We start from the raw sequence: 16,904 nt of genomic DNA on the forward strand, positions 1-16,904 counted from the left end.
ATATGTCATGGAAGCCACACATACACAACATTGCTAAAGCCGCCTCCCGAAAGCTGGGAATGCTGTACAGATGCCGTAGCTACTTCACTCCTGAGTAGATGCTTCAAGTTTATAAGGGATTCATATGTCCTAACTTGGAGTACTGCTCTCATATCTGGGGTGGCTCTTCTTCTGTCCAACTGTTAGATACGGTGGAATCAAAGGCATTTCGGCTTGTCATCTCTCCTCCTTTAGTCGATAATTTCTCTTCCTTTTCTCTTCGCCATAATGTTGCTTCACTTTCTTTTTTACAGGTACTTAAACGAGCAATGTTCGGTGATTTGGCATCCTGTGTACCGCCGGCAAGGCCGTGGGGTTGTAACACACGTCTTGTCTGCAGCGCCCACAGTTTCTGTGTGGATGTCGGTCACACTATACCTGCACTGCTTTCTGTTGTTTGTATACCTGCACTGTTTACATACCTGTACTGATTGCTATTGTTTATATACCTGCACTGATTACTATTGTATATATACCTGCAGCGTTAACTATTGTTTATATACCTGCACTGCTTATTGTTGTTTGTATACCTGCACTGTTTACATACCTGTACTGATTGCTATTGTTTTTATACCTGCACTGTTTACTATTGTTTATATACCTGCAATGTTTACTATAAAGTTTGTATACCTGTATTGTTTACTATTGTTTGTATACCTGCACTGCTTACCTGTATTAGCCCCTGTCTTGTATGCTGATTTTCCAAATAATGATCTATCTATCACCAAACTTTCCTCCAAGGAACAAACCAGAGACTAGTCCACCACCAGAACAAGCCACGTCTTGCACCTACTACCATTCCACCCCATATATGTTAGCCTGGCACAGTGTGTGGTAGGAGACGTCGTAGGTCCTGTCAAATAACACTCCTCCTGTCGACATCCTGTAGGAAGAAGCGACCGTCTCATCATTGGCCGTCACCGCTATTTCTGAAGTGGAAGTGCTATTGTAAGGGGTGCCATCTCCCCAATGGTCAGGAGTCATAGGAGTGTCTTTCCTGTGTAGGTCGATCCACAACTGTGTACCTGCCAACATAAGTGGTGTTGAAGGTTAGGGAATTACGCCTTTGTTGACAATGCGAAACAACGAGAAACAAGGATGGGCAAGGATTAGTTACTGGTTGCGTTAAGCTACATTTGTAAAAGCTTTCATTAAACGATAAAAATCAGTCAAGTCAGGAAAGAATGAATTTGGGCAGCCAATACATTTCGTTAGGTTGTTGGTTATATCAGTCAGTTCAGCTCCCACCTTTATCGTATGGAGATATTTTACGCGTGTGAGAGAAACTTTCTCAAGAACAGCTTACGCAGACAATACTTAATTCTTGGACAACCTTGTTACTCATTATAAAAGTTAAGATGAAGCATATTTTACCAGGTCATGCTATTTAAGATACGTGAAATACGTTTACGATTGAATTAAGAAATGTATATACTACTGTACATGACACAATTTCTAAGGCTCCATGTCCCATATCCGAGCGTCCTCCGGCATCCAGCGTCCTGCGGCATCGAGCGACCAGGGCGTAGACGCACGACCTACTTTCCAAAGCGCCCTGTGTCCCACCTGCCAGCGTCTGTCAGCGTAAACCTGCCGTCTAAACATCACAGACGTTTGCTGGTACTTTTAGAAAATAATGATTTTCAACGTGTGGCACCTGTAGAGCTACCCAGGAAAAAACATCTCATATATCAGAGGAGGATGCTGGATGAAAGTAGGCGAATTTCACCATCTCTACAAGGAACCTCGCCAAGATCCAAAGGAGGTTCACGAGTACACCAGAATGTGTTCTGATTGGGGACGAGGCCTACCAACCCTGTGTATATATGTTGAAACCCTTTCCTAGTAATGCTCTGAACAAAGAACAAAATAATTACAGATTGTCACATGCCAGGCGTGTTCTAGAATGTGCAATTGAAATTTGTACACGTAAATGGAGAATTTTAAATGAAGCTATTGAAACAAAGGTAGATACTGCTGTTGGCATTGTAAAGTGCGCTACACTTTTCCATAATATCATCAGTGACACAGAAGGTCTGGACGTAAAGTTATATGCAATTCAAGAATGTACAGTTGAGAATAACACAGTACCCCCTAGAATAAACAATGCTTTACATTCTTCTGCAAAGAATGTGAGAGAAACATTTTGCAGTTACTTTAAGAGTCCACAAGACTTATATCTTGGCAAGATCAAGCTGTTAACAGTAGAAAATGATTGTATCGCCTTTTTTAGGTTTGGTGCACATTGCGAGGACTCGCTCGACAGAGGAAGAGACGATCAAAATAATTGATTACTGCTTCCAGTTCGCGCGCCTAGTTCCCGCTTCCTGGTCTCTCGCTAACGCTTTACGCGTCTACGTGGGACACATCAAAGAAAAACACATGTTTTTCCCCTACACCAAGGCAGCGTGTTCACTCGTGTGGTCGCTCGATGCTGCAGGACGCTCGCAATGGGACATAGCCTTAGGTTTCCTCAGTAAGGTAGTGGCGTATACTGTAAGTGACTTCTATTGATACAATAATACAATAATTAAGGCGCCCAGTGCGACAATGTACCAAGCGCTAAAAATCACAATCGAGAAAAACGCTCTTTAAGTTTGGAAAATTCAAAATGACCTGACTTTTGAACCAATGAAGATATTGAGTTCATTGAAGTAGCAGTGTGTAGAGCTCTTAAAGCCGTTTCGCAGATATGAAAGTCATGTTAATTGAAAAGATTGTTTATAGTATAAATTACATTGTTTCTGATGGATAGTGTTTGCAGTTTCATTAATATGCATTGTTGAGGTATAATTTTCATTACATGGAAGCAATAATGTATTAACACCACACCAAAAAGTCAAAGGTCATTGTACTGTTTGCATAAAAGCAAACAATACGAGGTAGTATATTACTAATATTTCGACAGGGGGCCAAGCGCCAAAAAGTATAATTATTAAAATGCAGGCACTTAAGTCTTATTTATTATTAGAAAAAATACAGTAAACAATGACTTGTATTACCAATATTAAAAATATTAAATATTGGTAATACAAGTCATTGTTTATGTCATCAGAAGATGGCTGTAATTTTCAGCCATCTTCTGATGACAAACACATGTAAACAATCAGTTTTGATCCTTATTGAAAATACTATATTTTTGGCTTATCCACATGTGATTGTAAAATCTTAATAGTAACAAGGAACAAGTAAACACAGCATATATTACAAACACTGCCTTATTACAATGGAGACATTATTGGAAGATGAAGGAATAATGCATGGAGAACAGAACGGCACTTCCCTCCCTTAGTGCTATAAGCTTCCTACTAATACGCACCTGCACCCATCCTCGCTCCCAGCTGCCTCCACCTCCCTCTGTTTCCCCCCTATTGGTGCGATAAGACTTGTCACTCGGACAGTAACATAACACACCACGTGCAACCAGCCCTCACTCCCTCCTTCTTCTCTGTTTTGTATGTATTTTTCTCTCAATGGGCCTCACTCCCTCCTTTCTGCCAGTTGGAAAATAAAAAAAAAGGTTCTAGTGTTATTACACAGCATTCTCATGACAATTTTGTAGACATGCACTCCCATTAGCTAAGAAACCGGAAAATAATAAGTCTCTATGTATGAGGGCTACGATTGGAGGCCGCGTGCACTTATCCCCTTCTCCTCTTCAGTCCGCCTCGAGGAACAGATCACGCGCTGTAGAAACGCTTTTACGTACCTTCACTAATATGGCTCTCAGCCTTACAAATATTGCGCTACTGGGACAGTTTGTTTTTCTGCAGAATAGAGGAAAGGTTGGGGAGCATAGATAACCCTATAACTATTTGGGGGGGGGGGGGTTGGCCCTTGGCCCCTTGTCGCACTCGGCGCCTTAATATGAGGTGCATCATCATGCCGGTAAACAAGATGACAAAATCACTCACACCTTTATAATTTATAAATTAATCTACAAATTACAGGAAAAAAAATGTTTCACTGAGTTTACGAGTCGTGAAACGAGCAGACACGAATCTTCCCACATCGCCAACTACCAGTGTTACCCATCATGAAGCCTGGTAGACATTTGCTTAACTCTAGTGATTCTGGTGTTAAAATATGCATCGTGAAACCAATTTTCATCAAACTTAATATAGTTACGGTAGTTTAGTGCCTCAAGAACAGCAAACTTATGATTATGCGGTTCAGTTCTGGTGCCCTTATTATAGAATGGACATAAATTCACTAGAGTCGGTGCAGCGAAGAATGACAAAAATGATTCCGGGACTTAGAAACCTTCCATATCAGGATAGGTTAAAGAAACTTAACTTGCATTCCCTAGAAAGACGAAGAGTGCGGGGAGATATGATAGAAGTATTTAAGTGGGTGAAAGGAATCAATAAAGGGGATATAGATAAAGTTCTTATAATATCCGAGCAGGATAGGACTCGGAGCAACGGATTCAAGTTGGATAAGTTTAGGTTTAGGAGGGAGATAGGAAGAAACTGGTTCACAAATAGGGTGGTGGACGAGTGGAACAAGCTTAGCAACTTTGTAGTAAGTGCGGGAACTCTGGAAAGTTTCAAAAGGAGGCCAGATAGATTCATGGATGATAGAGAGTGGTAGTAACTCTCGACAGGAGCTGCCATGCACAGGCCAACCGGCCTATTGCACACTCCTTATTTTCTTATGTTCTTATGTTCTTATGATATAAACATACATACAGTTTATATACAGACTATGGCAGGACGTACCTTTTTCTTCATAAATTGCCTTGACGGTGAGGAACTGCTGTGCCAATTTGGGCATGACCAGGCGGTGTCCAGGGATCTTCTCGCACAGTTCCTTGGAAGTGTTGAAGTTTGAGGCTTCTTGTGACATCATGTAAAGCAAATTGTCCTCCCTCACCTCGTACATCTGGCTCGGCACTGACGCTGTTGGACGACATCAGAGCTAATATATATATATATATATATATATATATATATATATATATATATATATATATATATATATATATATATATATATATATATATATATATATATATATATATATATATACACACACACTGACACACGTCAGTCAGCCATCAGTGAGACAAGACGTGCTCTGAAGGCGCTCTTGGTTTTGGCAGCCAGGCCGAGCAAATGCAATGGTAATTATGTAGGACAGACAGGAAAAACACTGCAGCTCAGAATCAAACAACATAAGTACAATATTAGAACAGCATCTGAAAGCAGTGCCTTGTTCGTTCATGTTAAGAATAATTATCATCCCATTGATTGGGAAAAAAGCTTAGAAGTATTCAAATCATCTTGTGTCACAGAAACACTTCTGGTTGAAGCTAGTTTGATTAAGGAATTAAAATCAATAAATCTTAGTGATGGTCAGTTCAAAACTGATATTATGTGACATAAATTTATTTGTCAGTGGCCCAAGGTTAAAAATGCTTTGAAAACCTTGGAGCTAGATGTAGGATAGTTATTTAGTGGGTCCCTTATTTTTTACCTGACCTGACCTGTCTAGTCAAGTCGCCCCCTCGAGTCTTGAAAGAGTGTAGCGGACCCCTCGTAAATTTATTTACAAAATCATTAGACACGGGAGTTGTGCCAGACTTGTGGAAACAGGCTAATGTAGTACCCATATTCAAAAAGGGAAACAGAGCATCAGCGTCAAATTACCGGCCGATCAGTTTGACGTCAGTAGTGGGGAAATTTCTTGAATCAATTATAGCAGATAGCATCCGATCGCATCTAGAGAAAAGCAAATTAATCTACGACTCTCAACATGGGTTTACAAAGGGAAAATCGTGTCTAACAAATCTGTTGACGTTTTTTAGGAAAGTCTTCGAGGTTGTAAACAATGACGAAAATTACGATGTTATTTACTTAGACTTTAGCAAAGCATTTGACAGAGTACCGCATCAGAGGCTTCTGAGAAAAGTTTAGGCTCACGGTACCGAGGGGAAAGTTTTAAATTGGATAAAATCATGGCTCACCGATAGAACGCAGAGGGTCAGCGTTGATGGTGTTAAATATGAGTGGGGCTGTGTAACCAGTGGAGTTCCCAGGGGTCAGTACTAGGTCCACTCTTGTTCATAATCTACATAAACGATCTAGATACTGGGATCAGCAGTGACATAAGCAAGTTTGCGGATGACACCAAAATAGGGCGGCAGATTAATTCAGGGCAGGATGCAAATGCACTACAGGAGGATTTAAATAAACTGCAGGGGTGGTCTGAAAAATGACAAATGAAATTCAACACCAGCAAGTGCAGCGTACTTAATATTGGAAGAACAAATACTGTCAATGTATACAGCCTTAACAACATCAACCTAGAGAAGTCGACTTGTGAAAGAGACTTAGGGGTACTTGTAAACCCGGACCTACGGCCTAGAAAACAGTGCGTTAATGTTCGAAATAAGGCAAACAGAGTATTGGGTTTTATATCTAGAAGTGTAAGTAATAAGAGTGCAGAGGTCTTATTGCAATTATATCTTGCGCGAGTCAGGCCGCACCTCGATTATGCTGTTCAGTTCTGGTGCCCTTATTATAGAATGAATATCAATTCACTGGAGTCGGTGCAGCGAAGAATGACGAAAATTATTCCGGGAATTAGAAACCTTCCATATCAAGATATGTTAAAGAAACTAAACTTGCATTTCCTAGAAAGACGAAGAGTGCGGGGAGATAAGATAGAAGTATTTAAGTGGGCGAAAGGAATCAATAAAGGGGATATAGATAAAGTTCTTATTATATCCGAGCAGGATAGGACTCGGAGCAACGGATTTAAGTTGGATAAGTTTAGGTTTAGGAGGGAGATAGGAAGAAACTGGTTGTGGTGGACGAGTGGAACAAGCTTACCAACTTTGTAGTAAGTGCTGGAACGCTGGAAAGTTTCAAAAGGAGGCTAGATAGATTCGTGGATGATAGAGATTGGTAGTAACTCTCGACAGGAGCTGCCATGCACAGGCCAACCGGCCTATTGCAGACTCCTTATTTTCTTATGTTCTTAAAACATTTTGGACAGTTGTGTTTGGTATTCCCAGCTGTAAACCACAACATGAAATTGATTTCCTGGAATTATATACACAATGGTCTGAATTGTTCAACAAATTCCCGTGATACACGAGGCGTGCCAGTGTCATCCTTCACAACACCTCCCGCTTCTTGTAACTTATGATACCAAGCAACACTTGCTCTGTCATTAGGAAAATCTTTTTTGCATTCATTACGAAAAATAGTTCGCTTCGTCACGAATGATTCGCTTTCAGCAACCACAACACGCACTCTACTATTTTTTGACAGTTGCCAATTGTAATGAGGTATTGGTAGTACTGCAATGACACAAGAACTTTCCATCATAAATTCTTGCGTCACATTTTGAGCGATACCTGTACGAGTGTTTTTATATGAAGTTGTGAACTGAATGAAGTTATTTGTAGGATCAAACGATTTTCTCTGCTGTATCGATATTAAAATGACGTTGAACATTTGCCCCCACTCGGAATATCACCACCCACAGACAGTTACAGACAGTTCATTCCTTTTCATCAGATTCAGATAAAGACGTGCCCTGCTAGTTTGTTGGGCACCCTCTTACATCCTTTGCATCAAGGGTGAAGTTGACTGACGTGGTCAAGATAAACACTTAATAGGCCACTCTCTACCACCCCGAGAGTCTTCAAGTCAAGTTACATCCAGATCCTGTCGACGATTTTAGAAGAAATAATGAATAAATCACTTTTACCCTTAAATTTGACCTTTTTCATTATGACTTCATCTTTATCGCTCTAAGGTCACCTTCATCACTGAAATACACACTTCCTCCCGAAAAACCACGACTCATTCTCTAAGATTCGCCAAAATCTGACACTTGGGAGGGAGGGGATGAAGGCGGAAGACGCAAAGCTGTGATAACTGAAAATTCACAAACAATCGGACATTACTAGAGTAGGATACTGGTCAGACCCGACGCTGATAAAATAGATTTATCAAAATCTGACCTTGCCAGAAGTAATAGGTGGCAAGCGGGTCATCAGTGAGGATGGAGTCGGTTGGTCCTTTGTCTGACAGGTGGCAGTTGACTTTCGTGGCATCATCAATATCTGGCACCGTCGAAGCCGCCACACACAGCTTGTACGACGAACAAGCGATGCGACACGAACCTGAGTGTTGGATAATATCTTCATGAGTGAAGCAATAATAATAATAATAATAATAATAATAATAATAATAATAATAATAATAATAATAATAATAATAATAATAATAATAATAATAATAATAATAATAATAATAATAATAATAATAATATTTATAACTACTACTACTACTACTACGTGTGTCAAGGAATATTTCAAGGATGTGTATCAGAGAATGTGTGTCAGGGAATGTGTGTCAGAGAATGTATCAGGGAATGTATGTCAGGGAATGTATGTCAGGGAATGTATGTCAGGGAATGCATCAGGGAATTTATGTCAGGGAATGTATGTCAGGGAATGCATCAGGGAATTTATGTCAGGGAATGTATGTCAGGGAATGCATCAGGAAATGTGTGTCAGGGAATGTGTGTCAGGGAATGTATGTCAGGGAATGTGTGTCAGGGAATGTACGTCAGGGAATGTGTGTCAGGGAATGCATCAGGGAATGTGTGTCTGGGAATGTGTCAGGAATGTGTGGTCAGAGAATGTGTCACGGAAGGTGCAAGCCAGGGAATGTATGTCAGGGAATGTATGTCAGGAATGTGAGGGAATGTGTGTGAGGGAATGTGTGAGGGAATGTGTGGAGGGAAATGTAGGGAATGTGTGTAGGGAATGTGAGGGAATGTGTGAGGGAATGTGTGTCAGGAATGTGTGCTAGAATGTGTCAGAGAATGTGTCAGGGAATGTGTCAGAATGTCAGAGAATGTGTGTCACGGAATGTGCATCAACAGAGAATGTATGTCAGGGGAATGTATGTCAGGGAATGCGTGTGAAGGAATGTGTGAGGAATGTGTGGAGAATGTGAGTGGAATGTGTGAGGGAAGGTGTGTGTGAGTAAATGTGTAGAATGTGTGAGGAATGTGTGTGTCAGGAATGTGTGTCAGGGAATGTGTGTCAGGGAATGCGTGTCAGGAATGCGTATCAGGAATGTGTCAGGAATGTATGTCAGGGAATGCGTATCGGAATGTGTGTGTCAGGGAATGTGTGTCAGGGAATGCGTGTCAGGGAATGTATGTCAGGGAATGCGTGTCAGGGAATGTGTGTCAGGGAATGTGTCAGGGAATGTGTGTTAGGGAATGTGTGTCAGGGAATGTGTATCAGGGAATTTATCAGGGAATGTAAGTCAGGGAATGTATTTGTCAGGGAATGAGTTTCAGGGAATGTGTGTCAGGGAATGTATCAGGGAATGTGTCAGGAAGATTCACTAACTTACACGCTTTTTCAGCCGCCAGTGAGAGAGTAGAATAACTGCCGTCCATAGTAAGTGTCTTCCCCTTCGCTACCATAAAGTTCCCCAGGTAGGAACTTTCGATGAACTGGACGGAAGGCTCTCCTGCCATGGTCAGGGAGGCCGTCCATGGCCCCATCACCACCAGGACCACCACCACCTTGAGTTTCTCCCTCTCTACCATTATGGAACAGCCTGAAGCAAGAGGTCCTGTGAGGGAGGATGAAAGGTGGAGTATCTATTAGTCATGAAACACACCAATGACGTCACCACCAGCAACACAATTTGAATATGGTCCTCCTCTGACGTCATCCCCACCAACAACTATATCCTCCTCTGACGTCACTACCAAGAAGAAATATGTCCTCGGACGTCCTCACCAAGAAATGTCCTTCTCTGACGTCCTCACCACTAAAAATGTCCTCCTTTGACGTCATCACCAACGAAATTATGTCTTCCTCTGATATCACCACCACCAACAAATATGTGCCATATGACGTCGCCATCAGCAAATGTGTCCACCGATGACGTGACCACCACCTCCAACTATGTCCTCCTCTGACGTCACCACAAACAAATAGGTCCCCTCTGACGTCACCACCAACAAATATTTCCCCTCTGACTTCATCACCACCAACAAATGTCCTCTGACGTCACCACCACCAACAAATATGTCCTACCCTGATGTCATCACCAACAACAAATATGGCCGCCAGTAATCCTCCATTTCAGTAATTCACTTTCTGCTCCGAGGATACACCTCATGTGTCTCAGTTCATGTAAAGATAAGCTGTAGAACCCAAAATTTCTACATGTTTAGAAGATTTGCTTTTCTGATGACCATAAACATTTGTATCTTAATAATAATAATAATAATAATAATAATAAACGGTTTATTGAAAAAGTTTGCAGCCCGAAGGCTGAAAATATACATTGGACATAAATGACTTATTACATACATTGATGGTTTAACAAAAGCCTTCATTAGAGAAAGGTGAAGGAACATATACAGTGAACATACAGATTAATGTTTACACACGTAGATCATGTGAGCTGAGGTGTTGAACAGCAGACACGTGTGTGTGTGTGTGTAAGTGTGTGTGTGTGTGTAAGTGTGTGTGTGTGTGTGTGTGTGTGTGAGCGTATGTGTGTGTGTGTGTGCGTGTGCGTGTGTATCTGTGTGTGTGTCGCGCGCGTGTGTGTGTGTGTGTGTATTTGTGAGAGTATTTGTGTGTGTGTGTGTGTGTGTGTCTCGGACCAAAGCTGATACTTTCCGCAAGACGAAAGCGGCGGCCCAGCGCAATTTCGCGATCTAAAGAACGACTGGTTTAAAAATAAAGCATGTGAAACACAAAAACTTGCAGTTCAGCTCAAGATGAGCGAATTTTTCAATTCCACCAAAACAATTTATGGCCAGTCACTTGTGGCGCAGCCCCCTTTCGCTCATCCGAAGGTAGCTCCTTAATTAAAGACGGTGAAGGCATCCTTCAGAACTGGAAAGAGCTCTACCATTCATTGCTCAACCGAAACACCGATGTGAATGTCCTGACTACCCAGCAGATCCCTCAGGATCCAGAGCTGACCCACCTCAGCTATCCTCCATCCCTGGATGAGGTAGCTACTGCCATCAAACAGATGAAAAATAATAAAGCCTCAGGGCCTGATGGAATCCCAGCCGAGATGTTTAAAGCAGGAGGACCTCTGTTTACCAGCCGTCTCCACTCTCTCCTGGAGAATATATGGGAAAAGGAGGAAATCCCCCAAGCTCTTAAAGAAGCCTCCGACGTCAATATTTATAGGAACAAGGGAGACAGGTTAGACTGTGACAACTATTGCGGGCATCTCGCTGCTGTCCGTAGCTGGCAAGATGATCGCCCAAGTTCTCCAAAACAGACTTCTTCCTGAGGCGGAAAACTTCCTCCCAGAATCTCAGTGTGGCTTTAGATTATCCATGTGGCACCACTGACATGAGTCTTTGTTTGCCGCAGATGGGAAAGTGAAGAACAGCATGGTATTTGTTCGATGACTTAACAGGCCTTCGGGTGGGGTGTGGAAGCTTCCTCTGGATCTTTCGTTTTGGCTGCCAGTTCTTGCCATTGTGATGTAACTCACGATGGCATGAAAACAGTGTCTGCACTGTGGCATCAGTCTGGTTCTTCCTCATCAGGGCGGGGGGTAAAACAAGGATGTGCACTGGCACCAACTCTATTCCATTTTCTTCCTTTTATTACTGTGTGTATGGTGAAGAATTTAGCTGGCGGGTGGAGATCAGTACCGGATGAAGGTCTTTTCAACATAAGACCACTCCAGGCGGGATCAAAGGTGTGGGCGGTTATGTACTGAACTTGTGTGCAGACGACCTGCCTTTTAGCTCATTTTGGTTGCAACCTCTGGAATCCTGAACATCTGTAGTTTTGCATGCACACTTGGGCTGAGATGAATGTAAATTAACTAGATTCTCTCAGTCACACCTCCATCGTATCCATCAAGCAATGGCACTACCCTCTCTGTATTACCCACTTTCAGTATCCTAGCACCTGTCCTCCGGACATCGATGAAGAGGTTCTTTGTATCGGATAGTTTTGAATCCCAAGCATTTAACAGACTCCCCCAACCTGTGTTTCAGCTGTAGGGAGCTGAAATTATAAAGTTGCGTATATCGGGCAGTGGTCATCCCACCTGCCATATAATGGCAGGACTTGTGGTCACCGGGAGCTCAGGCACATATGGAAATATTCACCAACGTAGTACTACATTCCATCCTCCGGTTCGTGGAAACAAAAAACAAATGCCAGTTTTCTCGCTAGAAATAGCTGTAAGGGCATCAGGCTACAATATCCATAACAATGGACTGTCCATGTTGCGCGGACGATGGACTGCCAGCAGCTGCTTTACAGTCACCTAACGGATGGCGGACGTTACGCTGGCGGGGCGCTGAAAGGTTATGTGGATAGCAAGACAATCCAGAAAGAAGAATCGACCGCCCTTACGCTGGGGCGTTTACGTTCACCTGTCACGCTTGGAGGGAGCCTTGGGTGTTAATGCCAATTAGCGACTGCAATTGAGGGAACAGGTTCAGCGCCAGAAAGATGCTGCGCCGCCCGCTCTCTCTTCTGGATGTAGCTCTCATGTACAGCATGCATTTGGTGTATCAGCCTCTTCTAGTCCTCAAAACACGTAGAACATCATTAATAACTCATATAACTGTCTCATGGCTGGATGATCGTTTGTAATCTTTCCGTTTGTACTTAACGTAGTGGTAATGTGTGTGTGTCTCTATGTATTGACTCGTTTTGGTAGATGGCTATTTCCAGAACATGACGATCAACATAGTTTTTGTCAGGAAGCAAACGTTACCTGCGTGACTGTTAGTTGAACTATCGTGTCGGTACTTCTCGTCAACAACCAGGCAGGGTAAAGAAAAAAATCTATGAATATGAGACAAATTTTTTAAACTATTTTGGTACCTGTATTTAAAATATAATGCTGTTCTATGTCATGTTAAGATAATGGTGTTTACCTGGGTGTTGAACGTTGTTAAGATTGATAACAAAACGGATAAGATTGTATTAAGCGAACTTGCGACTCGAATACCTCTCATTATTCTGCGGGGTTTCCATAAGATCGTTGAACAGGCTTTGTGTGAAATATAACGAAGTCAGGACAGCTTTTAGTATCCTGGTTGTCCAGCGGTTGGCGTTCCCGGTCACGAGTGTGGGCTTTTGTGGGACAATCTGGCAGGTTGAGGTTTTGATTGTGTGTATATATATATGTATATGATATATATATATTGTGGTAAAATCACACGAAAAGGAAAACAACATCTGAAGATGTCTTGAATAAAGGCAGCTAAGTGCTCCGTGTTTTCCTTTTTACTCGTGTGTTTTATCGGAGTTCTATCTTATCTTATATATAAAGTTGAGCAAATCAGACTATGTGGACAGTAACATGCAAACAATATAAAAGTACCTGGGTTATAATCAATTTTCTTGTTTTTATCTATGGTTGGCTGGTGATCAATATTGGTTTTAGCTAAATACAGTGGTTAATTATCATTTCTTAATATACTTGTATTTGTGTTTTCTTTCTGTCAATATTGCCTGCTACTCAATACATGTGTTTTTTAATGGAGGTGTGGGCAGGCGGGACTCTTCAGTAGTCTGAGTCTGAATAGTCTTTCCATCTTTCCATGATAAACAGCATCTACTGAGAGTTGTTAGATTAAAAAAAAAATCCTTTGTAATTATTCATTTGCATAAAATTGCATTAGAAATTGAGATTTCCCGACTGAACTGACTAAAACGATTGCAATTATAAAATCAGAACTGTGCTGCACCCAATACCAAGAAAGAAAGCAGTAACAAATACCTGCTATAATTAATGAACAAGTCCTGAGTCCATACTCCACCTTCTCCACAGGTCGTCTGTCAGGCTAACGTCAAGAGAGGCGACTTGAGTCGCCAGGCTTCTCACCCGTATTGAACAGGAAGCCGATGATGTAAACGTGTGATCAGCAGCATTCTCTTCCGTCACTGTTGATGTGTGTGTGTGTGTGTGTGTGTGTGTGTGTGTGTGTGTGTGTGTGTGTGTGTGTGTGTGTGTGTGTGTGTATGTATGTGTGTGTGTGCCTCGTGGCGAACAGAGAAGCAACATGAAAAAGTCTTCACCTGCCAGTACACAGCCTCTTTACCATCAAGACTCCTGCTGTGCCTCCTCGTGGCAACACACGGTAATTGGGTGCCTCGTGAGCCCAGGCTAGACCAGCAAGGGATCTCGGAGTAGCAGTGAGCCCCAGAGGGACGGCACATAGGCCCACTGGCATGTGGACACGTACTGCCGCCTACCAACCATTGCCCTGCTACCTTGCGGATTAACCTTGGTAGGTATAAGGCTACGGGAGTAAACCCCGAACGAAAAATCTGCGGTGGAGCCCCGCATCAGGCAGACATGCTTGCAGAGTTCCAACAAGACCCCAACGGCGGTATAGGCGGAAGAGGTGACCACCATGGGAACTCAGCGACTAGACTGGTGGACGAGGCAATACATGATAGACAGGCTACTAAGGCGAAACAGAACAAACTGAACTATCGGCAGTCCATTGCAACTCTGCCTCTCCCCAGTCGTTGCAAAACTTGGACCACTGGATCAGGAAAAGGGTTGCAGCCTGCACTCCTGCTTCACCACATAAATCAACTCACTCGCAGCCATCAGCCATCTCACCATCATCAAAACCCCTATATCCCCAAAAATCATATGACGAAGGACGAGTGGCGACCGAAACAGGCAGAGATGACTGCCGGGAGTCTCTAGTCATAACTCTGCACATGGGCGGCACTGATAAGATGGTCGTTTATGCACTGGGATCTAGGCAGCAGTGCAATCTGGTCCTGTCTATGCTACTGAGCAGACCATTCGAGGAGCCACTCTGCTCACCCCACATGGGGAAGGGGCTCGAAAAGATGCCCTAAATATAGCCTGCCTAAATAAACAACCTAACTGGGCAACTGCACACAGTAAGGTCACCCTTATGAGGTCGAAAACACAATCATAATCACAGCTCCAAATAAAAACAAACCATACAATCACTTATGATCACTGCATGGAATGTCAGGACCCTTCTGGATTCTGGCACAAAAGCACGTCCTGAAAGAAGAACCGCCCTTTTGGCAAAATAGCTGGCAGGTACAACATCGAACATAGCAGTCTTTGCACACATACAAAGACTGCTAAGTCAATGTTGTACCTTATGTTGAAAGGCCTTTCACCATAAGACGACTCCAGCCAGGAACAAAGGTGTAGACAGCTTCCATTACTGAACTTCAGTATGCAGACGACCTCACCCTTGTTGCTCACACTGAACACGACCTACAAGAGATTCTGAACACCTATGCAGATGCGTATGCACAATTTGGCTTTGAGTTGATTGTAAGTAAGACTCAGATTCTCTCTCAGCCTGCCCCTGGTTCAGCCACCCCCCCACCACCCATCCAGCTTAACGGTACTACCCTCTGTAATGTTACTCACTTTCGGTATCTCGGCTCCCACCTGTCCACCAACGCGGCATGGATGAAGAGATTCAGCATCTGATCAGATGTGCATCTCAAGCCTTTGGCAGACTCCGTAACCGTGTCTTCAGCTGTAGGGAGCATAAGTTATCTACAAAGTTGCACGCATTTTGCGCAGTGGTCCTCCCCACCCTGCTATATGGCAGCGAGACATGGGTTACATAGAGGAGGCACCTAAAGGCACTTGAAAACTTTAACCAACGTAGTCGTAGTTTCATTCTCCGAGTTGAATGGAAAGACAAGAGAACAAATGCCAGTATTCTTGCTGACACCAATTGTAGGAGCATCGAGGCTACCATTATCAATGAACAACTGCACTGGATTGGCCATGTTATCCGCACGAACGACAGTAGACTGCTAAAGCAGCTACTTTACAGTCACCTGACTATTAGTAAATGTAATGCTGGCGGGCAACTGAAAAGGTAAAAGGATAGTCTTAAGACAAACTTGAAAAAGTGTCAAATCGACCCCCTCACCTGGGAGACGACTACTCTACACCGTAATGCTTGGAGGAGCACCACACAAGAAGGTGTCAATACTTTCGAGTAAGCTCGACTGCATACCGAGGCAGACAAGCACCAATGCCGGAAAGAAGCTGACGCCGCCCTTCCCTCATCAGATGTAGCCCCCCACATGTGCAACAATTGTGAACTACCCTGCCGGTCCCGTATCGGCCTCTTTAGTCATCTGAGAACTCACCAACGCAGGTGACATCCTTAATAACTCGTCGCATTGTTTCATAGATGGATGATCATCATACTCAATTCTGAGTGACAGCAAAGCAGTAAGTAGTGTGTGAGTGTGGAAGGGGACAGACACAGGTAATGATGATGATGACAACAATCCCTTAAAAACATTTTCTTCGATGATTTTAGAGCTAGTAAAAAATTATCTCAGATCATAAGGCAACTACAACACACACAGAAGAATGCACATAAGGCACATAAATTACAGAAAAATACCACATGCTGTATTGTTAAGGCGAGTCTTCAGGAACTACTATAAGAACAGATAGTGCCAGGTACTGGGTGTTGGCTCTCCTACTTGTGTAACCAGTAGTAGCACCATTCAGCAGGTACCGGGCGGGGTGAGTGACAGGGACCGACTGAGAGCTACACACACACACACACACACACACACACACACACACACCACCTAGAAATTCCTGCAGTGGTGTTGATTAACCTGGCTGATATGGCGGTGATGTTGTCTCTCACACAAACATATATTATATTTGTGTTTATTGATGTTATTATTATGCCACGTGATATATAAGTTTCTTTGTTATTCCTGCTTCACGTTTAATTATCTTTGTGAGACAGACAGACAGACAGATATATATATATATATATATATATATATATATATATATATATATATATATATATATATATAT

General features: G+C 42.7%; 1 protein-coding gene across 1 annotated transcript; it reads right to left on the reverse strand.

The window, feature by feature from the left end:
- Positions 1-277: 277 nt before the first annotated feature.
- On the reverse strand, positions 278-16,604 carry LOC121864575. The gene is made up of 5 exons (XM_042363642.1): positions 16,553-16,604; positions 9,429-9,653; positions 8,018-8,179; positions 4,761-4,940; positions 278-1,064 (listed from the first exon to the last, which is right to left on the reverse strand). Exons 2-5 carry the CDS (start codon positions 9,625-9,627, stop codon positions 832-834), a joined length of 774 nt encoding a protein of 257 aa, XP_042219576.1. The 5' UTR covers positions 9,628-9,653; positions 16,553-16,604; the 3' UTR covers positions 278-831.
- Positions 16,605-16,904: the final 300 nt, after the last annotated feature.

This window comes from Homarus americanus, unplaced genomic scaffold (genome assembly GCF_018991925.1).
Source record: "Homarus americanus isolate GMGI-L3 unplaced genomic scaffold, GMGI_Hamer_2.0 scaffold2361, whole genome shotgun sequence".
Classification (NCBI taxonomy): Eukaryota; Metazoa; Arthropoda; class Malacostraca; order Decapoda; family Nephropidae; genus Homarus; species Homarus americanus.